This window comes from Trichechus manatus, unplaced genomic scaffold (genome assembly GCF_000243295.1).
Source record: "Trichechus manatus latirostris isolate Lorelei unplaced genomic scaffold, TriManLat1.0 scaffold00178, whole genome shotgun sequence".
NCBI lineage: Eukaryota > Metazoa > Chordata > Mammalia > Sirenia > Trichechidae > Trichechus > Trichechus manatus.
The window spans coordinates 2,793,790-2,818,247 of NW_004444114.1; the positions used below are offsets into that span (position 1 = coordinate 2,793,790).

A 24,458-nucleotide genomic window follows, 5' to 3' on the forward strand; every position below is an offset into this window, starting at 1 on the left:
AGATACCCCCCCCCCCACAATTTATTTTCTAGAGAGTAATGGGGATGAATAAACATGCAATCAGAGTGTCCTGGATAAGTGCTGCCAAAGGTGCTCATGACCCTCAATGAAGCTTGCATCTACTGTTCAGAATCATCACACATAACCTTTCTTATTCCCATAGTTCAAACCCAGGGTTGGCAAACTTTTTCTTGAGAGGGCCAGAGAATATTTTAGGCTTTGTGGGCCATAAGGTATCTGTTGCAGTTATTCAACTCTCCCATTGTAGTGCAAAAGTAGCCATAGATAATGTGTAAACAAGAGAGCATAGCTGTGCTTCAAAAAACTGTATTTATAAAAACAGGTGGTGGGTCAGATGTGACTCACAGGCCACAGTTTGCCTACGTCTGGTTTAAACCACGTTGTTATTAGCTGCCACAGAGTTGGCCCCTGACTAATGGCAACCCCATGCACAATGGAACGAAATGCTGACCGGTCCTGCGCCATCCCCATGATCAGTTATAGATCACATCATTGTGATCCATAGGGTTTTCACTGGCTAACTTCTGAACTAGGTAACCAGGCCTTTCTTCCTTGTCCATCTTAGTGTGGAAGCTCCACTGAAACCTGTTCAGCATCATAGCAACATGCAAGCCTCCACTCATAGACAGGTGGTAATTGTGCATGAATTGCATTGGCTGGGAATCAAATCCAGGTCTATCGCGTGGAAAGTGAGAATTCTACCACTGAACCACCAAGGCCTTGGTTTAAACCATAAGCATCAATTAATAAATAATAATTCTTCATAAAAAGCATATATGAAAAAAATCTAGATATCTTCCCTTATAAAATATTTAATATTTTAATCTCAGTATGAAAGAAAAATGGGGACAAAGAAGAGCTTTCACACATGTGTACTTGCATCAGGCCTGGAAAGCTTCCAAGATGAAAATAAATTCCAATAAAAGAACATTAGAAAGAAAACAAAGAAGGCAGTTAATGTTTGCTACTTTTATTTTTTCCTATCTGGAAGTCATAATCCTAAACAAAAATCTCCTTGGTACATAAGGAGACAGAGCATTCTGATATACTTTACACCTCAGTTTTGACAAGTCTGGACAGCTCTAGTCAGACCTTTAAGGTAAGTGGACTATTTAGTCAAATGCAAGGGAGCAGATGGCAATAAAACATTATTAGAAAAGATGAAATATATGCAACTGGTAGCAGTTTACTTATTCATAGAAAATTTAAAAAATGGAACCAATAAATGTACCCATCTTAGCTAAGCAAATCTAGTTATCTCGATTTATTGCTCTGGCATAAAGTCTACAATGAAATTTGGGATGGTTGTAGAAGCAGTAATTTCCTTTCTCACCCCTATCTCCTTTAGACTTCAAATAAAATATAGAATTTATATCCACTTATAACTGAGATGCACATCACTCAGTCTTTGATCTAATCAGATTTCTCGAATGTATCTGAGTCTTCCTTGGAAAAAACAAACAAGCAAAAACTATCAGATCTCTCCAAACCTCTGTCCATAATGAACTAAGTAAGCTTTCCTTTATTGCTAAAATGTAGCACATACAGGAGGCAGGGTATGATAAAAGGTCATGTTAACTAGAATGTTAGCCAATCAATTTAAATCTCAAAACTGGAGCTCAGACACAAAGAAAACGTTACTTGAAGGAGACCTCTGTAGCTGCTAGTCATCTAGCTTATTCTCCCTATCCAAAGCAAGAATGCTTTCTACACCACTCCGAGGAGATTTGTTCTTAGGTGCCGTCGAGTTGATTTTTGACTCACAGTCACTCCATGTGACAGAGAAGAACTGCCCCATAGAGTTTTCTAGATTACAATCTTTACGGAAGCAGATCACCAGGTCTTTCCACCATGGAACTGCTGGGTTAGTTCAAACCACCAACCTTTTGGTTAGCAGGTGAGGGCCACCAGGGCTCTTCCTAAGAGATCTACTCCTCTTTAAATATATTCATTGATGTTATCTTGTGAAACAGGAAAATGCACTCTTTAGAGTCAAAGTAACTGGGTTCCAATCACTATCGGACTCAACAATTTTTTTGACTTTTCTCAGACTCTCACCTCACTGGTAAAATGATGCGCATTACAATTTTAAATTTTAATGACATTATTATATGCTCTGAATGAAAAGATAATTTTTTAATGGAAAGTAGTATAAGACTATAATTATCACTACTAATCGATGATACCTACCATTTTACTATTAAACAAGTTAATTCGTTCCCTTCTAGGCAGCTGCAAGTTAACTCATGAGTTTCAAGTCCTCAAATGGGGATGGTGAGTAATCCTCAAGACAAGGTGCAACAGAAGCTACAGTCAACTAGTATTTATTTTGAAAATTAAGTTTGTCTTTTTCCCTTTTTCATTTGACCAAAAGAAATTTTTTTTCTAGTCCAGCCTAATATTTTTTTCAATTTTTTGAACTGTACTTCAGATGAAGGTATACAGAGCAAATTAGTTTCTCATTGAACAATTAATACACATATTGTTTTGTGACACTGGCTGTCAACCCTATGACATTCAACACTCTCCCTTTCTTGACCTTGGGTTCCCCATTACTGACCAAAAGAAATTTACTGTATCTCTCAGTGACCCTCAAATGATCACAACTTTACTATTTACAGCTTACCTGAGTCATGCTTATTCAAAACACACAACTTACACCCTAAAAAAAATCTGCAATTTTCATAAATCTCATTGTCAATAGTCCGAGAAAAGCAATTCACTAATAGCTTATACACATATTACGTGCTTCATGTAAAGGGAGTGATGCCTTAAGTTCAATGTAGGAGACTGATATTTGTTCAATATGGCATCTCAGAAATTAAGAACGTTCAATATTAAAGGATGAAATACTAATGTATTGAGTATGTCACTGTAATATAAACTAAAGTTTTTACTTTCCCAAGTAGAATTCCTGCCTCCATGGACACATTTAACAACAGAAGTAAAAACAAAAACAAAAAACAACACCAGTATTTTTTTTGCCAACATCAGGGAACATACGAGTAAGCTCAACCAGGAGTTGTGTGTACATACAATTAAAGAAAGCATCAAGGTAGCGTTATTCTAACATGCTATAAGAACTGATAATAAAAACAACAAAAGGAAAATTTTCAGAACAGCTAGACAACACTAACTACTGTGAAAGAAAACCCAACACAAAAGCTTTTTATTTTTAAATGGCTTTGTGAAATAAAGTGAAACTGTTTTCTATGGAAAATGGTGACTAGAGTATTAGCTGATATTGACTAAAGTGCAATAATTTTTTAAATAAGAAATTATAAGTTATTTATTAAACATAATACATAATACAAGTATATTATTAAGTATTATTACAGATGCTCTCAAAGTCAACATATTTGGGAAGTGGGAAAGAAGAAAAACAAGTAAATAATGAAAAAAAATTAAAAATCCTTAAGGACTTAAAATCTTTCTGAATTACTTGCAAATTAACATGAGTATTTAATTTTTGACTAACTGGGCTCTATAGAATTTTTCTCCTTTTGCCTTGGAAGAAATGCTTTGTCCATGTCATAATGTTTATTTCCATGACAACATGTAGTACATGCTTCATGCAAAGTTAACCAATGCTATTAGGATAATGCCAAAGCCGCTAATCTCATATTTGCAACTCTAAAAATTGAAAAAACAGTCAAGGTTTAGAAAATGTTTATTTAAGGGAAATAAATATACTCACTTGTGAGAAAGCTGCATAAATAGAGCAGGTATGTTAAAAAATTAAGATCTAACTTATTTCTCAAGTACATTACAAGGTGTAATCCATCCAGATGTACATTTTGTAACCTGACATATTATGTAAAAAAATCTAAAGATATATTCAATTTTCTGTGCCATAAATCTGGCTTATTCAGAACCAAGTATAAATTGTCCAAGTCGAATACACTCCTCTACCATGTTTTAACGGAGGCTATATTAGTAGTCTACACAAGGAGTCAAGCACCCTGGGAAAGCAATGATTAAAACTGCATCCCAGTCAGGTTAAAGTGTAAATACATTGCAGCCTCTCTTGCCCAAGGCACTCTCTCCATTCCCAACGCCACTACCCAGGGTAATACTCACTATCATCATCCTAGACTAGATTACCTCAACAACTTCTTAAATGGTCTCCAGGACTCCAATGTTAATCTTTATATTGCAGTCACAATAATCTTCTAAAACACTAATGCTGTAATGATCTTTTAACAATGCAAATCTGACTGTGCTACTTCACAGCTTAAAAATCTTTTAATAGCATACTTCCAGCATCAAGTCCATACTTTCTTTCTGACCAGGCCCCCGTTATCCCATCCAACTTTCTTTCAGGTCACTAGACTGTCCTTAATGTACTGACTACTTGCTCTTCCTCCAGGAAGCCAAGTTCTCTCAGAGTTTTTGCATATGTTGTTCCTTCTCCAACTCGGTCTCTTCCTAAAAATGTTCAAGGGTCATTGACTACATAGGACTTTGCTTTAGGCATAAACATTAAAATTTTATTCCTCCATAAAATAGGACTCCACTATCAACAAATAAATATTCTACCTCAAAGTTGTATCACTGGAACTTTACCCGGGCCTCTTTTCCCTTCTTTCCATTGATCCAGAACATCATGGCTTCCGACCTGGGCCTTGTAATTTTAACTCTTCTTTGCATCTTTTTTTTTTTTTTTGCTGATTTCTATGTTCTTTATTGGTGTTTTCTATCCGAGGTGAGAGCCCTAGTGACAAAGTGCTTAACAGCTTGGCTGATAACCAAAAGGTCAGCAGTTCAAATCCACCGGCTGCTCCTTGGAAACTCTACGGGGCAGTTCTCTCTGTCCTATAGGGTCGCTATGAGTCGGAATTGACTCTACAGCACTGAGTTTGGTGTTTTTTTGTTTTTTTCTTGGTATCCAAGTTACTTTGTTGATAGCAGCAAAATGAGTGGTCTCATATTCATAATATTCCCTCTGCATTCCACTGCTTTGTTCCTTATACATCATAAATTCCCATTTTTAAAGAAAAAATTCTTACCATAAGGCTTCAGATCTATTATTATTATTGATTTTTAAAAATTATTGGAAACAAATAATATAGTACTAGTAATAGTACTGCTCGTATTCACAACCTTTAACTCTTATCGCAGTTTAATGCTTCAAGGAGAGGGAAGTTCCCTTTTCTTAAGCAATATGTGAATTTTTTTTAATAGTAGACTTTGGCAGACAGTACTTCCACCTTTATTCAATGACTGTTGTGGGAATTTCAAGTCTCGTAGGACGAAAGAACAATATCTTGGCAAGTGAAGCATGTATCCCTCAAGTCATATAAAGATGATGTCCAAAATAAGACAAACTGACCTGTCCACCCACTGACATTTACCAAGGGCCTATCAACTGTGCCAAGTATTATTTAGGTGCTGTTAAAAAAGGCCTAGTAAGACTTGGTCCCTGTCCTTAAGGAGATCTAAAAACAGTAGTAAAAGACATTTATGTAAGCAATTAAAGTTAATATGATGAATGCTATAATAAAGCCATCATCAAAATTTTGTCAGTGCATAGAGAAAGAATAGGTAACTATTTAGAGGGCTCAAGAAAGCGTAACAAAGCAGGTGACCTCTGATCCTAAAGGGTGAACAGAAGTTTGTCAGGGGTAGAAGGGATGAAAAAGAATTTCACATAAAAGCAGCAGCTTGAACAAAACACAGAGGTATGTGCCCAAGGAATGATATGAACTCATGAACTTTAATGTGACTGGAGTATAGGGAATATGAGGGAAAATATTACAAAATCAGGCTGGAGACGAAGGTGAGCATAAGGTTGTAAGTCAGACAATTTACCTGTGGGCAGCAGGTAACGCAAAACATTTTCAAGCTGGGAAGTCACATGAGGAGAATGGTTTTGTTGGATGGTTTAATGCTATCACTAAAAGGGATAAAAGGGTACAAACACAGCCTTTCTTGAATACCCTCTATGTACCAAGCACTTTGATATTTTTCATTTACAACAATGCTACAAGGGACATTATTTAGATCCTTATTTTAATAGACGAAGAAATTAGAGGCTCAAAAATACTCCATTTGGGAATATCTCTAATCTTCTGGAATTCATACCCCGTGAAGAAGTTATTCTTATTCCTCAGGACCACAAGTCAGAAAACTGGATTTGAAGAATAATGGCCTGATCTAGAGGGGCGCTGCTTATATTCTAATGAATTAATAATTCATATTTTGTATGTAATTAAACTAAAACTATAAAACTGACATGCTGCCAATACATAATGGCTCTTTATGATTTCGAGACTGGATATATGATAAGCACTTGACTATGTTAGGTAAGATAGTAATATTTTATACATATATTTGCATCTAATAAAATATATTTACCTAATCTGGTACTCATAACCTAAACAAAACTTAGGAAAAATATTATATAGTGAATTAAGACAACTACCTAAAGCAGTGTAACACATAGGAACATAGATTTAAACTTTTATCATTAAATTTACAAAGGTTTTGAAAATACCTATCTAACTACTCATTAATTACGTACAATATGAAGGCTTTGAACATAAAAAATCTGATATACATACAAATATAGTGAATTCAAATATAAGTTTACAAAGTACAAATCTCTGATTCTGAAAAATAACCAAAAAAATCACTTTTTATACATTTTTCTAGATTCAAGTCAATGTTTCTAAAGGGATTATTGCATCTAAATCAGTTAAGTATTACCAAAGACACAAGGCAAGTAGGAAGTAGTATTTCTAGCTTACATAAACTCAAGCTTGGGTTCTTACTTCTTTTGTATCTTAATACTTTCATCCGGACTCTGAACTTTTGAACACTTCGCATTCTAAATGTTCAGCTCTTTGTCAGTCACTGGGAAGCTTGTGTGTGTGGTGGTAGTGTATGTTCAACTATATGCCTGAGAAAGATGATCCAATCTAAAGTCTAATGCTGTTAACATACTCATCTAGTTCCTATTTATCAACTGATACAGCATTACGGTGCTCTTGAAAGACTTCTAGGTAACACAGGCTATAAGATACCACAAGCAAAATGATCTAAGATTTAAAGTCAGAACTTCAGTGGAGGTAACAGAAACCCATGAGAGGCTCAGAAAACACTGGTGAGACTTAAAATTTCAACCAGCCCTCTCAATGTAATCTTTTTTTTTTCTTTCTTGATCTTGTTGTTTTTTTTCCACTGTAATACATAGTAAGAAATACACTTAACCTTTTGACCAAAATATGTGTGTATATACACATTTTACTTATATACATATATATATAAACTAACACAACATTTTCACAAAATATTAACCAATCAACAACCCAATCAGTTGCTGTCAAGTTAACTGACTCATGGTGACCCCATGTGTCAGACTAGAACTGTGCTATGTGAAACATACTCTGCTATTTTCTATTCTGTTCTATTTCATTTAAAAAAAAAAAAAGCTGGCTATGATCTATTAAACTGATTACAGAATCAACTACATGGGTCACCGACTGCAATTTAGTAATTCTGATCCATTCCCACATCCCTACCCGACTGTTTAAAAATGACATTACTGGTAATAGTCAATATTTGGTGATGGAGAGGGGGCAAAATCTACTTTTTTCCCCTTTATTTGCTGATACTAGAGCACAGTTATGAATTATTGAGAGAGAAGTCTGAAGCTCTCCACGTGAGGGAAGCAATGCCACCTGCATTAATGCTTTATATGAGTCCACACTAGTCCTGCAACTCACCTTTCCAGCTTCTGCATCCCTTTGCTTGGCATTATAGTTTTCATAGGTGAATTGTGAAGAACAAAAGAACCCATAATGAAATAGCTATCACCTTCTAAATCAAAGAACTTTTTCATTTGTATTAGGAAGCTCTTGAAACTATTTACTACAGACTACTTTTAAATTAGAGTAGATTCTGAGTTTTTTTAAAATATGGTATATTGCTGAGCAGGGCAGAAAAAAAGAATTTGAGTGGCTGGTCATTGTGTATTTATACAGAGGATTTTTACAGAACAGTGTAAATAAGTAACTTTTACATAACATAATAACTTATTAAATGTCAGTTTTAGCACCTACAGCAAGAAAAACAGCAGGAACAGAGCAAATAATTTCTTTTTTTCTACTGTGCTTTAAGTGAAAGTTTCACAATTCAGGTTAGTCTCTCATACAAAAATTTATACATACATTGTTATGTGACCCTAGGAGCTCTCCCTATACTGTGACAGCACACTCCTCCTTTCACCCCAGATTTCCTGTGTCCATTCAACCAGCTCCTGACCTTCTCTGCCCTCTCATTTCACCACTGGACAGGAGCTGCCCATTTAGTTTCATGTATCTACTTGAGCTAAGAAGAAGCACACTCTCCATGAGTATCACTTTATGTCCCATAGGCCAGTCTAATCTTTGTCTCAAAGGTTGGCCTGGGGAATGGTTTTAGTTTTGGGCTAAAAGAGAGTCCAGGGGCCATGCCTTCCAAGGTACCCCTGGTCTCAGTCAAACCATTAAGTCTGGTCTTTTCACTAGAATTTGAGTTCTACAACCCACTTTTCTCCCACTCCATCAGGGAGTCTCTGTCGTGTTCCCTGTCAGGGTGGTCACTGGTGTTAGGTGGGCACCATCTAGTTCTTCTGGTCTCAGGCTGATGGAGTCTCTGGTTTATGTGGCTCTTTCTGTCTCTTGGGCTAATACTTTCCTTGTGTCTTTGATGTTCTTCACTCTCCTTTATTCCAGGTGGGTTGGGACCAATTGATGTGTCTTAGATGGTCGCTTGCTAGCTTTTAAGACCCCAGATGCCACTCACCAAAGTGGGATGCAGAAGTTATGCCAACTGGCCTATCCAATCTGCCACTCTGTCTCTTTATTGGTGCATTTAGTCCATTTACATTCAGCATAATTATTGATAGGCATGAGTTTAGTGCTGTCATTTTGATGTCTTTTTTTCTGTGTTGTTGACAGTCTTTGTTCCACTTAATTTTCTGTGCTGAGTTGTTTTTCTTCGTGTCTTCTTTTCATCTTTTTCATTGTTGTTGGTTTTGTATTTGCTGAGTCTTTATATTTTCCTAGTTTTTTACTTCAACTTGTATGATTGTTAGTTTCCCTTGTGGTTACCTTAATATTTACCCCTATTTTTCTAAGTTTATGCCAGTCTTTTATTTCTTTATATCACCTCAACTTCCTCTCCATATGAAAAATCTATGTCTACATTTTTTAAGTCCCTCTTTTGTTTTAATGTTGTCGTCTTTTACATATTGACATCTGTTTCCCTATTTTCAGTGTTTTGGCTTTGGTTTATTTTTGTGACTTCCCTATCTGGGTTGTTATCTGGTTGGTCTGTCCTGTGTTCTAGCGTTGGGTTGTTATCTGATGTTATGGATTTTCTAACCGGAGGGCTCCCTTTGGTATTTCTTGTAATTTTGATTTGGTTTTTGCAAATTCCCTAAACTTGTCTTTATCTGGAAATGCCCTAATTTCGCCATCATATTTAAGAGACAGTTTTGCTGGATATATACCTCTTGGCTGGCAATTTTTTTCCTTCAAGGCTTTATACATGTCATCCCATTGCCTTCTTGCCTGCATGGTTTCTGCTGAGTAGTCCGAGCTTATTCTTATTGACTCTCCTTTGCAGATGACTTTTCGTCTGTCCCTAGCTGCTCTTAAAATTCTCTCTTTACCTTTGATTTCGGCAAGTTTGATTATGTCTTGGTGACTTTCTTTTGGGATCTACCTTATGTGGGGTTTGATGAGCATCTTGGATAGATATCTTGTCATCTTTCACGATATCTGGGAAGCTTTCTGCCAACAAACCTTCAACAATTCTCTCTGTATTTTCTGTTATCCCCCCCGTTCTGGTATTCCAATCACTCATAAGTTATTCCTCTTGATAGACTCCCAAATAATTCTTAGGGTTTCTTCATTTTTTAAATCCTTGTATCTGATTTTTCCTCAAATAAGTTGGTGTCAAGTGTTTCATCTTCAATCTCACTAATTCTGACTTCCAGTGCCTCAATTCTGCTCCTATGACTTTCTATTGAGTTGTCTAATTCTGAAATTTTATTGTTAATCTTCTGGACTTCTGACTGCTGTCTGGATTCTTGCAGCCTGTTAAATTTGTCATTATGCTCTTTTCTAAATCTTTTTAATTTCCTCTATTGTGTTTTCTGCTTTTTGTTTAATTTCCTTCCTAATCTCTTGAAGAGTTCTGTATATTTATCTTTTGTATTCTGCCTCCAGTGATTCCAGTAAATTTTCCTCCTCTGGAGAATTTCTAGATTCTTTATTCTGGGAGCTTGCTGAAGCCATCATGGACTGTCTCTTTACGTGATTTGATATTGACTGTTGTCTCCAAGCCATCAATAAGTTATTATATCTATTTATTTTATGTTTGCTTACTGTGTCCTAGCTTCTTGTTTTGTTTTGATATACCCAAATAGGGTGCTCCTGTGAGCTAGTTTGATTAGTGGCACCTTTGAAGCGCTAATGTCCTGTCACCAGGTGGTTAGATCTGTTACTAGGTATGTGAGCTCAGGAGTCTGCCCACTCCTCCTGTATGGTTTCAGCTCAGGTGCCCAGGTAGATAGCCACCAAGAGTGTGGTGCAGGCTCTCATCTACAGTCCTAGACAGGCACGGATGATTGGTGTAGCCACAGGCATCTGGCTGCAGCAGGGGGATACACTCTGAGCAAGGCAGGGGGCTGACAGCCACCCCTGAGTGTCCAGGAAGATGTGTCCCTGTTCCCTAAAGCATGTAGGTGGGTGGGTTTTGCAGCTGGACTATAAGCACCCAGTACTGTTGGCTCTAAGGACTCGGGGGCATCTCTTATTCCTGAGCCCCTATCATAGGTGGCTAGGTGGCATAGGTGGAGCCTCCAGTCTTCAGGCCCCTGATGTAGGTAGGTGAAGACCCTTCTTAATGGGCAGAACAGTGTCAAATGTCATGAACCTGTCACTTCACAGGTGAAACAGCTGAAGTTAAACTTCAGGTATATACCCTGTTGTACAGCGGTAATGAGGGCCTACGCTGTTGAAATGGGCCCACACAAGTCTATGCAAGAGGAAAGGCACTCAAAGTTTATGGATCCGTTATGCCTGTGCCTAGGCAAAGAAGCTGTGTCTACCCTGAGTTCCTGGCTTAGGGGAGCCGGCATTTTTTTTTATTCCGTTTGTTAATTTGTTCACTCTCTAAGGTCGGGAGAATGGCTCAGGGTGTGTGATGGATCCTACTTCTGGCCCAGGGGACTCGGCAATTGCTGAAGCCAGTCTGGGATCCAGTGCAGAGCAGGAAGCAGGGAGGTAACTGGGAGAGAGGTTTTTCCCTAAAGGGGGTGTTTCGATCCACACCGTAGGCCGGACACAATTACTTATCTTTTGCTGATCGAGGGCTGCTTCTCACTGGTTCTGGGTGGCTGAGTAGATTCTCTGCCTCTGGGTCTCTCCCAGTGTGGAATACACCGCCCGGGCATGGCTGCTTGCCTGCCTCATTGTTCACCCCCGAGCTGATCAGGCCCAGGCTCTCGCTGGGTCAGGTCTGGCAACTCCTTGCTGCTTCTGAACTGTCTCTCCCTCCCCCTGCCACTCAGTCCGGTTCCTCAACTTTGCCTTTGATGTTCAGAGCTCCTAAATTCTTGCATACAATCGATTCACTTGTTTTTTCAGGTCTTTGTTTTAAGAGGGTCCACCAGAAGCATGTGACTACTCTGCCATCTTGGCCCCACCCCTCCTCCCAATTGACCTAGATGTCCCCTGAAAACATAGTCCCCAGACAATCTCCCCTACTCTCCCCCCCTACTCTATCTCTCGAAGTGTTTGGCTGTATTCAGGAAACTTCTTAGCTTTGGTTTAGTCCAGTTGTGCTAACTTCCCCTGTAATGTGTGCTGTCCTTCCCTTCACGTAAGAAAACTCTTGTCTACTATCTAGTTAGTGAATACCCCTCTCCTTCCCTCCCCATCCTGGTAACCATCAAAGAATGTTTTATTCTGTGTTTAAACCTTTTCCTGAGTTCTTGTAACAGTGGTCTTATACAATACTTGTCCTTTTGCGACTGACTAAATTCACTCAGCATAATGCCTTCCAGATTCCTCCATGTTATAAGATGTTGACAGATTCATTGCTATTCTTTATTGTTGCATAGTATTCCATTGTGTGAATATATCATAATATATTTATCCATTCATCTGTTGATGGGCATCTAGGTTGTTTCCATTTTTTGCTAACGTGAACAGTGCTGCAATTAACAAGGGTGTGCATATATCTGTGTGATGGCTCTTATTTCTCCGGGATATATACCAAGGAGCAGGGTAGGGTTCCTGGATAATATGGTGCCTCTATTTCTAGCTTTTTAAGGAAGCACCAAATTGATTTCCAAAGTGGCTGTACCATTTTACATTCCCATCAACAGTGTGTAAGTGTTCCAGTCTCTCCACCACCTGTCCAACATTTATTATTTTGTGTTTTTTGGATTAATGCTAGCCTTGTTGGGGTGAGATGGTATCTCGTATATTTGATTTGCATTTCTCTAATGACTAATGATCATGAGCATTTCCTCATGTGTCTGTTAGCTGCCTGAATGCCTTCTTTGGTGAAGTGCCTGTTCATACCCTTTGCCCATTTTTTAATTGGGTTATTTGTGTTTTTGTTGCTGAGGTTTTGCAGTATCTTGTAGATTTTAGAGATTAGAGGCTGATCAGGTTTGTATAGCCAAAAATTTTTTCCCAGTCTGTAGGTTGTCTTTTGACTCATTTGGTCAAGTCTTTTGATGAGCGTAAGTGTTTGATTTTTAAGAGCTCCCAGTTTTCTAGTTTCTCTTCTGGTGTTTGTGCATTGTTACTTATGGTTTGTATTCTATTTATGCCATGTATTAGGGTTCCTAGCTTTGTCTCTATTTTTTCTTCCATGATCTGTATCGTTTTAGATGTTATATTTAGGTCTTTGATCCATTTTGAGTTATTTTTTTGTATATGGTGTGAGGTATGGGTCTTGTTTCATTTTTTTGCAGATGGATATTCAGTTATGCCAGCACCATTTATTAAAGAGACTGTCTTTTCTCCAATTAACGGACTTTGGGCCTTTGTCAAATATCAGCTGCTCACAGGTGGATGAATTTATGTCTGGATTCTCAATTCTATTCCATTGGTCTATGTATCTGTTGTTGTACCAGTACCAGGCTGTTCTGACTACCATGGCGGTATAATAGGTTCTAAAATCGGGTAGGGTGAGACCTCCCACTTTGTTCTTCTTCTTCAGTAATGCTTTACTTATCTCGGGCCTCTTCCCTTTCCATATGAAGTTGGTAATTTGTCTCTCCATCTCATTAAAAAATGCCATTGGAATTTAGATTGGGATTGTATTTTATCTGTAGATTGCTTTGGGCAGAATAGACATTTTCACAATGTTGAGAGTCTTTCTATCCATGAACAAGGTATGTTTTTCCAGTTATGCAGGTCTGTTCTGTTTTCTTGCAGTAGTGTCTTGTAGTTTTCATTGTATAGGTCCTTTATGTCTCTGGTTAGATTTATTCCTAAGTATTTTATAACCTTGGGGGCTACTGTAAAAAAGTTTTCTGTTGGTGTAGAGGAATCCAACTGATTTTTGTATGTTTATGTTGTATCCTGATACTTTGATGAAATCTTCTGTTAGTTTCAGTAGTCTTCTTGTGGATTCTTTGGGGTTTTCTGTGTATAAGATCATATCATCTGCAGATAGAGATACTTTTACTTCTTCCTTACCAATTTTGATGCCCTTTATTTCTTTTTCTAGCCTAACTGCTCTGGCTAGGACCCCCGGCACAATGCTGAATAAGAGTGGTGATAAAGGGCATCCTTGTCTGGTTCCTGCTGTCAAGGGAATGCTTTCAAATTCTCTCCATTTAGGATGATGTTGGCTGTTGGCTTTGTATAAATGTCCTTAATTATGCTGAGGAATTTCCCTTCTATTTCTATTTTGCTGAGAGTTTTTATCAGGAATGGGTGTTGGACTTTGTCAAATGCCTTTTCTGCATCAATTGATAACATCATGTGGTTCTTATTTCTTGTCTTTTATTTATGTGATGGATTACATTGATTGTTTTCCTAATGTTGAAATATCTCTGCATACCTAGTATAAATCCCACTTGATCATGGTGAATTACTTTTTTGATATGTTGTTGAATTCTACTGGCTAGAATTTTGTTGAGGATTTTTGTGTCAATGTTCATGAGAGATATTGTTCTCTAATTTTCTTTTTTCATGGTGTCTTTACCTGGTTTTGGTATCAGGGTTATGCTGGCTTCATAGAATGAGTTCAGGAGTATCCCATCCTTTTCTATGCTCTGAAATACCTTTAGTAGCAGTGGTGTTAACTCTTCTTTGAAAGTTTGGTAGAATTTTCCAGTGAAACTATCCAGGCCAGGCTTTTTTTGGTTCAGAGTTTTTAAATTACCTTTTCAATGTCTTCTTTTGTTATAGGTTTATTTAGTTGTTCTACCTCTGTCAGTTTAGGTAGGTAGTAAGTTTCTAGAAATTTGTCCATTTCCTCCAGGTTTTCAAATTTGTTAGAGTACAATTCTTCATAGTATTCTGTTATGATTCTTTTAATTTCAGTTGGGTCTGTTGTGATATTATCCATCCCATTTCTTACAATGGTTATTTGCTTCCTCTCCTGTTTTTCTTTTGTCAGTATGGCCAATGGTTTATCGATTTTGTTGATCTTTTAAAAGAACTACCTTTTTCGTCTTGTTAACTCTTTCAATTGTTTTTCTATTTCATTTAATTCTGCTCTAATTCTTATTATTTCCTTTCTTCTAGTGCCTAAGGGCTTCTTTTGCTGCTTTCTCTCTACTTGTTCGAGTTGCATGGTGAATGTGTTGATTTTGGCCCTTTCTTCTTTTTGGATGTGTGTATTTATTGTATAAACTGACTGCTGAGGACTGCTTTTGCTGTGTCCCAAAGGTTCCGGTAGGATGTGTTTTCATTCTCATTTGATTCTGTTAATTTCTTTATTCCATCCTTAATTTCTTCTATAACCCAGCAGTTTTTGAGCAAGATGCTGTGCCATGTGTTTGATTTTTTCCCCCTTGCTTTTTCTGTTATTGATTTCTACTTTTATGGCTTTATGGTCAGGGAAGATGCTTTGTAATATTTTGATGCTTTGGATTCTGTTAAGGTTTTCTTTATGGCCTATACGTGGTCTATTTGGAGAATGTTCCATGTTCAGCAAATATTTTCTGATTTGAGCTGAGCACCATGCTGTAATGCAACTGTGACTTCACAATGGGAAGACAGATTTTGTTTTTTAATGCTAATATTTTATACTGTTACAGTATTTCTCATATTAAATTCACTTATATTTTCTGGAAAAAATATAATATTTTAAATACTAACCAGCTGCATCCTGGTTATTGCTATTTGCCTGCTTTGATTATGGCAACAAATAAGACTCAGAGAAAGAAGGATTCTATTGCCCTCTTGAGGTACTTTTGCTGTACTGTGTTCTCTAGGACTTTCACATATATTTGAATTTTTCCTTTTCACTTTAAGAGGCAGAGTAGTATTTTGACCATAAGTTTCTGAACTTCCATAATTAGTACATATACTTTACGCCCTCCCTTCAGCTTCTATCTAATAAATTTAGTCTTTTCCTTGAAGAATTATTTTAAGATACATTCTCCTGTTCCCTTCCAATTACCATATCAAAGGAATTTTTTCTGAAAAGTTACTTTCTGTATTCTAATGCACATACAAAATAATTACAGCAAATACCCATTGTCAAATATAGGCTTTTAAGTAAATGAAAATAATTCAAATGGACAGGGCTGAGCTCTGTTAGCATTTTTTTTCAAGAGAGTAATAGGTATTGGAAAGTCAATTAATAATCTAGAAATTTCAAAGCCTAATGATATTTGTCTGAATACTGTTTTCAAAAGTAATAAAAGTCTTTCCTTTAAAATACTCTAGCTCATATGCAATGACCTATCCTCTTTCCCTCACAACACAAATATTTCTAGTTTCTTTGCAAAATTAGCAACATGTAACTGAAATTCAAAACTATCCAAAATGCACTATGAAGTAAATTATAACTGTATAAATGATGTTTTTGTTTTCCTAAAAGAGAATTTATTTAAAATAAATGAATTATTTAGTGTCTAAATAAACCCTGCGGAGAATTAAAAAAAAAAGAAAGACAGATTCCTAATTAAATGATCTAAAAATCCAGTGGGGGACTACACTCTACAAATGTCAAAAATATTCTTAAAGAATAATAAATGCTCCATTCTTAAAGCTATCACATTTTGAAAAGTAGTCCCTTGTGCATTAAATTAATACTCATCCCAAAACTGATGGGGAACAACTAGAAATTAGATAGGGAAATTAGATGAAGAAGTGCATTCTACAAAGAGGGACCATAACTTTCAACTGCATGGTAACACAACATGTCTCAGTAATTGTAGATGGGTTACTACAACTGTAACACAGGTTATAAATTGGGGAGCAGCAGGAGATTAGGTTGAGAAGTCAGCAAGGGCCAAAGTAAAAATGATCTTAAATGATATATTAAAGATGGAGAGATGCAGTAAAGTATCTGCAGCAAGGGAGTAAGTAACATGATCTCATCAGAGTTCTGGAAAGGTTGCTTGCTGCTTTATGATGGACAGACTGAAGGGGTGAGAAGACGACAAAGAAATTAGTTAGAAGATGTCTGCAATGATAAGGGCACAAACCAAGGTGAAGGGTCTGACAAGAGGGAAGAGAGTAGAAATCTGATATACTAAGAAGTGAAGTCATCATGCGTTGGTTATTGATAGAATATGTGTGTGTGCTGTGGGGGATCCTCAAGTTTATATTGCAGCTTTGGTAACTGAGTGGATAGGCCACTCAGAGAAAAGTAATGATATCCTGAGTTGGGCATACTGAATTTGAGGTGCCACCTGGAGACAGCAAGCAGGTCAATGGGTTTGGGGATATGGAGTTCAGTATAGAGAGGCCTGTCAATTATGAATTAATGGCTAGGTGGGAAAACTCATAGCGACCCTATGAGTCGGAATCGACTCAACAGCAACAGGTTTGGTGTTTTTTTTTTTTTTGTTTAGATGGTAAAAGGAACGTGGATAGGAGTTCATCCAGGAAGTGCATCAAGAGTGAGAAGAGGTGAAGGCTGAGTTTGGGAATTAGCAACATTTAACTATTGTCTCATCTTCCTGCTGAGAGAAGTACTTTAAATAATCATACGCTTGGTTCATGTGGGGAGAAACATGAGATCATTTGGTCTCCCTTCAATCTGCAGATGAGAAAACTGAGGGTCGAAGAAGTTAAGTGACTTTCTTTAAAGCTATTTATATGTAGAAGTCAACGAGAACATAGGTTTTCAGATTGAGCCCAAGTCTTTCCATTCAACCATGCAAATATTCTCTTTCTAGTACTGTGTCCTTCTTCCCTTAATCAAACTGAATCCAGTGCCACTGAGTCAGACTCATGGTGACCTCGACCACTAATCTAAAGGTTGGCTGGTTGAACCCACCCAGAGGTACTGTGGAAGAAAGGCCTGGTGATCTGCTTCCATAAAGTTTACTGCCAAGAAAACCTCACGGAGCAATTCTACTCTGTAACACATGGGGTCGCCATAAGTCCATCTTTCTTTCCCTACTGTCTCATAAATCTTCAGACAGTAAGAATTACAAGATCTTTTCTTGAACTGCTTGATGGCAATAGATACTTTTGTTGTTATTTTGTACATATTATCAAAAACTAAAGTAATGTATTTATAAGGATAAACTTCTGTGATGCTTAATGTTACGTGTTAATTTGGCTAGGCTAGTGATTTCTTGGAGCCCTAGTGGCGCAGTGGTTAAGAGCCATGACTGCTAACCAAAAGGTCAGCACTTTGAATCTACCAGCCGCTCCTTGGAAACCCTATGGGGCAGTTCTACTCTGTCTTATAGGGTCGCTATGAATTGGAATCAACTCAGTGGCAACAGGTTTGGTTTTGGTTTACATAATCACCTTCCATTTGTGATCCGATGTGAGCAGCCAATCAGTTAAAAGTGGACTTTCCTTGGGGGTGTGTGGCCTGCCTCCACTACATAAGTGAATGTTTTGGCAAAGTTCTTTATCTCTTGACCCTGTACTCTTCTCGTTGCCTGAACTCCAGTTCCTGGGACATAAGCCTTCAGAACTTCACCTGCCGCCTGACCTAAAGATTTAGGGTTCATCAGCTAGTGAGCCAACAGAGGTCTTCAGCCTGCCACCTGACCCACTGATTTGGGACTTGCCAGCCCCCACAATTGTGTGAGTCATTTCTTCACAATTGCAGGAGCCATCTCCTTGAAGTAAATCTTTCTCTATATATCTATACATATGCTTAACTAGTTTTGCTCCCCTACAGAACCCAGACTAAAACACCTTCCAACAATATAGTCCCTTAAGAAAGACCTCAAATTTACTATTCACATGTGCTTTCTGAATAGGCTGGGAAACAAGGAAATGCCCAATTTCATAATTATGAATAGCACATGGAATGGTATCAAATAGAGAGAGAACGCTTACAAGATAACTGTAAGAGAAAAACAGCTATAGCTGTTCTTTACAGTCCTTTCTAAATCTCAGGCAGTTGAGAATGGATTTCATCAGTAATTTCTATCATATATCCCAGAACATATTTTCATAATTATACTTAAAAAAAGCAAAAAACAAGAGACTTATTTGGAATACCTGCTTGATTTGGTTGTTGCCAACCTGGTGACTTGATAACGTTGGTGGAAGCCAGAGACTTGAAGGAAGCAGCAGTTGCGGGGCTGGCCACATCTGGTCTGGCAGAGGCTGAACTTTCCAGGCTCTTGGGCATGCTCCTTGTTGAGGTTACAAAGGAAGGCAATTGCTGAGACGGCTCCTGGATGTTGCTGTAAAGGACATAAGAAAACAATTTTTGGTGATGTGGAAGCATTCTAAATCGGCAATGATTCCTTTATTTTTTTTTTTTCTCTCTCAATCCATTATATCTTTAAGTAAAACAAAACAAGTTAATTAATTGAGTTTTTTTAAAAAAGAAGAGTCAGACGGCATTCATTCTATACTTTGGAAATTCTCTTTAAAAGGTCTACCATGAGAAACTAAGCTATTGAAAAGCTTATACAGTCAATCCCTTTCACATAAGCTAATTTTCTCCCCTTATTACTCTGTATCTCAACATGTCAGAACAGTATTCTAGTTAAAACAATTACTGGAGAACCCCGATAACATCTATGAAATGGCACAGATGCTTCCCATTCCCACATTCTTCTACTATTTTATGCACTAAGTTTCCCTGACATCTCATCAGTTACTCTTTCTCATTCACGTATTAACTCATTCATTCCATAAATATTTAAGCACCTACTCTATACCAGACACTGTGATATGCACTGGCCACAAAGTAGCAAAACAGGAGACATCTCTGCCCTAAGAGACAGGACTATCACGTGTTCTTCCAAACAGTGTTACTTACTTAACAAGAGGCTTCATCTGTTCTGGTTACAGTTTGGTTTATAAGATCACATGTCCTATATTACCAATATATGTTATTTATAATTACATATATATCATTTCTAGAAAAATAATAATTTGAGGTAGCTTAAATTATAAAATATGCGTTTTGGAATTATACAATACTATAATACAGGGTATTTCTTTTAAGTATAATAATAATAAATAATAATACTTGTTGTGAGGTGCTGTCGATCGGTTCCAACTCACAGTGACCTTATGTACAACAGGTCTTGCACATGTCATTATAATACTTTACTTTGTGTTCTTGAGTTGCCCTTTGTAATCTTCTGTTCAGCTCTTTTACTTCATCATTTCTTCCTTTTGCCTTAACTACTCTACATTCAAGAGCAATCTCCAGAGTCTCTTCTGACATCCATTTTTGTCTTTTCGTTCTTTTTAATGACCTCTTGCTTTCTTCATATATGATGTCCTTGATGTCATTCCACAACTCGTCTGGTCTTCAGTCATTAGTGTTCAAAGAGTCAAATCTATTCTTGAGATGGTCTCCAAATTCAGGTGGGATATACTCAAGGTCATACTGTGGCTCTCATGGACTTGTTCTAATTTTCTTGACCTTCAACTTGACCTTGCCTATGAGTAATTGATGGTCTGTTCCACAGTTGGCACCTGGCCTTGTTCTGACTGATGATACTGAGTTTTTCCATTGTCTCTTTCTACAGAGGTAGTCAACGTGGTTCAGCGGTTTGAAATCACCAACAGCTCCACAGGAGAAAGATGTGGCAGTCTGTTTCCATAGAGCAGCCTTGGAAACCATATGGGATTGCTATGAGTTGGAATCCACTAGACAGCAGTGGGTTATGCAGAGATTATTTCATCAAAAAGAAATTTTAAATTCAATCATGTCCACTATATTACCAAGTGAATAAGAATGCCTAATTTCTCCAAAGCCTCTTGAATTTCTTGTAACACCTAACATAGTAGGCCTGACACCTATCATTGGGGAGATCTGCTTGCAAGGTTGGCCCTTGATTAGCATTTGGGAACTTGGCTAATAAACATTTCCCTACAGTGATATACCACCACCTGTCTGTCAGTTTGTCATACTGTGGTGGCTTGTCAATAAAACCTTATAAATGACAACAGAATATCTGATATAGTGCTGGAAGATGAGCCCCCTATGTTCAAAGGCACTATACAATAGCTGCAACAACAGACTCAACCATACTCACAATCAAGATGGCTCAGAATAGGGCAACGTTTCATCCTGTTATACATAATGTTGTCATGAGTTGAAGCCCACTCTAAGGCAACTAATAACAACAGGGATATAAAACCTATTAAACTTTTTCTAAATGATAGAAGTGGCTCACTATGCCTAAACTGTTTGTGCACATACTGTGGTTTATTCTGAACACGTCCTTTCCTTCTCAGAATCTATAATTTTGGTACATACTAGGCACAGGGTGCCTACATGATCAGCCTCTAATAAAAAACACTGAGTACTGTAGTCTCTAATGAGCTTCCCTGATAGACAACACTTCACACGTTTTGCCACAACTCATTGCTGGAGGAACTAAACACATCCTGTGTAACTACACTGGACAAAGATTCTTGGAAATGTGTATCTTGTTTCTTCCAGACTTCGTCCCATACACATTTTCCTTTTGCTGATTTCGCTTTGTATTCTTTCACTGTAATAAATCCTAGTCACGAGTATAACTACATGCTGAGTCCTGTGAGTCCTCCTTGTAAATCATCAAACCTGGGTTTGTTCCTGGGGCACCTATGACATTCAAGTTTAAAAAAATCATAGTAAGGGTACTTTAACTTTCTTGAAATATTGGTCCCTAGTCTTGTCCTCTCAAATCCAAGTGTAATATAGCCATCACCTTCTTTTATTACTTCTGATAAATTTAATGAAGAACTAAAACATGCTTGGTATTAAAATATACCATGCAATGAAAAGTTCAAGCACTTTAATAATTTTATCATAAATAAAAAATGGAAGACTGCTTACTTAATGGCAATACTGAAAGCAACTGTCAGTAAAGAAGACACAATAAAAATATTAATGGAAACAGTTCAATCATTATAGTATAGTGATTACAAGCACCTGTTTAAAGTTTTGTGATGGACAAATTATTATAATTCTCTAAGCCTCAGTTGCATAAACTTTAAACAGGGATAATACTTTGCTCATAAGATTTTCACGAGGCTTGAATAAGGTCATTCTACGACACCAAAATCACTGGCAGCAAAAAAACAGATACATGGGACCTCACAAAAACTAAAAACTTTTGCTCATCAAAGGACTTTATCAACAAAGTGAAGACACTCCTACAGATTGGGGGAAAATTTTGGGGAACATATATAAGGGTTTAATATCCAGAATATACAAAGAACTCCTAAAACTTACCAACAAAAAAGACAAACAACCCTACCGAAAAATGGGCAAAAGACTTGAACACACATTTCTCCAAAGAGGATATACAAATGAACTACAAGCACATCAAAAGATGTTCAGTGTCATCTGCCATTAAAAGAACCAAACCCATTGCCACTGAGTCGATTCCAACTCATAGAGACCCTACAGGACAGAGTAGAACTGCCCCATACAGTTCCCAAGAAGTGGCTGGTGGACTTGTACTGCCAACTTTTGGTTAGCAGCCAAGCTCTTAACTACTCAGCCACCAGGGCTAGGGGGATACAAATCAAAACCATAATGAGACACCATTTCATCCCCACTAGAATGGCCAAGGAGCCTTGGTGGTACAGTGGTTAAGAGCGCAGCTGCTAACCAAAAAGTAAGCAGTTCAAATCCACCAGCTGTTCCTTGGAAACCATATGGGGCAGTTCTACCCTGTCCTATAGGGTCACTATGAGTAGAATGGCCATGATCAAAATAACAACTGTTGGCGAGGATGTAGCAAAACTGGAACCTCCATCCACTGCTGACAGGAATGCAAAATGGTACAGCCTTCATGGAAAACAGTCTGGATTTTCCTCAAAAAAGTTGAACACAGAAGTACTATATGACCTAACAATCCCAATCCTAGGTATATACCCCAAAGAACAGAAAGCAGGAACACAAACAAAAAACCTGTTCATTTCAGTGCTACTCACAATACCAAAAGGTAGAAACAACCTAAATATCCACCACCAGATGAATGGATGAACAAAATGTGGTATATACACACAATGGAAAATCACTCAGCCATAAAGAGAAACAAAGTCTTAATACATGCCACAACATGGATGAACCTTGAAAACATTGCGCTGAGTGAAATAAGTCAGTCATAAAAGGGCAAATACTGTATGATCTCACATACATGAAATAGGTAAATATACAAAAACCAAAGCTTTTTAGTGGTTACCAGGGGTGAGACGGAGGAGGAAAGGTGGAGTTATTGTTTAGGAGGCATTGAGTTTCTGTTAATGGTGGTGAAATAATCCAGAAAAGGATAGTGATAATGGTTGCACAACATGAAGAATATAAACCACGTCACCGAATTATTAATAATTAATTGTTGAACTGGCAAATGTTTTGTAATGTGTATTTTTTCCACAATAAAGAAAGATTACTATGTATAAAGCGCTTAGCATACTAAGCATAGAATATGAATTTAACGTATGAAAAATACAATCAGTGTATTCAAATAATAAAAGTAAGACTTATTTTCAATATTTTTACTCATTATATATGCGATCCTTTGAAGTAATTCCTAAGTACAGGTTATCTTAATTCTAGGATTAAATTACTCATGGATTTGAGAAAAATAACTAATAATCCACACAGTCACAGTTCTGAGAAGAAAATTTAAAATTTATGACCAAGAAATACTAGGTATTACAGATGAGACAAAAATACAATACTGGAGTTAACAATAAATCCAAATCGTCATCATTTATGAGTCGGAATTGACTCAACGGCAATGGGGTTGTTTTGGTTTTAACCTGAAATAATAAAAATTTAATTCCAGGATAGTTGCGAGACAAATTTACTTAGAAGAAAATGACCAGGATCATAGGGCGATTCAATGCCAAGCCTAATGGAGCACCGTTGAGAGAAATCGTAATATTGGCTCAGGGTATGAAAAAAACTCAGGAGGATAAGAGCAATTCTCAAATGTAGATTTACTCTTTAAGGTTAAGTTCCACTTGCCTAAAGTCACCAAGTCAAATCTACAAAGATGTGGTTCAGAAGAAAGAAAATAATCTGTTTCCTAACTACGTCTTATGTGAGAGCCCTGTCACCAGAAGGTACTTAAGCAGAGGTCAAAATACTGTAGAGAGGATTTAACCATTCAGAGAGTTAAGGGCTAAATTACCTACAGCTTGACATTCAAAGCTTTCTAAGGTATGGGTCCAATCTACTTGTTCAATCATATCTCCTAACACTATGCTATACAAATCAGTGGTATCACTAGGGCTGGTGTCACCCAGTGCAATAACTCATGATCTGCCTCTGTCCACAATTCTCCATGTATTCTAGACTCTACAGAGAAGGTTCCCTCTCCCAATCCTTCCTCTGCATCTATTCAAATTCTATCTATAATTAATAGTAGTAACAATAATATCCACCGTGCACTATGCTAAGCAATTAACATGTATTATTTAATCTTCTAGAAGCAGAAACTTAATTCACGGCACATGTTAACTGCACGTATATAGTTACACACTGATTTGTAATAGCAAGTTACCTCTTAATTAATAGTAACTTCTTTATGTGATTTATCTCTTCCACTATATTAGAAACTACCTGAGGCTGGGGCCTTTAGCTGTGACCTTGGGTAAGTTACTTAACCTCATTAAGTTTCCTCATCTGTAAAATAACATAAAAATACTACCTTTATTCCAAAAGTATTATAAGGATTAAATACATGTATTTAGTGCAATGCCTACCACAGAGTATATACGCTCAAGAAATGGCACTATTTCTACATCCTGTAGTATCTAGGTTAGAGGTAATAAGCTTAATTATATTTACTAAATAACACC

At 37.2% G+C, this 24,458-nt stretch overlaps 1 protein-coding gene across 10 annotated transcripts in view; it reads right to left on the reverse strand.

Annotated features, from left to right (window-relative positions):
• Window positions 1-24,458, reverse strand: part of PDLIM5 (PDZ and LIM domain 5) — a 250,920-nt gene that overhangs the window by 46,432 nt on the left and 180,030 nt on the right. For all 10 annotated transcript variants that reach the window (XR_002825708.1, XM_023741339.1, XM_023741344.1 and 7 more), the window contains one exon: window positions 18,687-18,874. Coding sequence is in view for 9 of the 10 variants with exons in the window: in XM_023741339.1 (XP_023597107.1) it covers window positions 18,687-18,874 (188 nt within the window). In the remaining variant the exon portion in view is untranslated. The remainder of the gene's footprint in view (window positions 1-18,686; window positions 18,875-24,458) is intronic.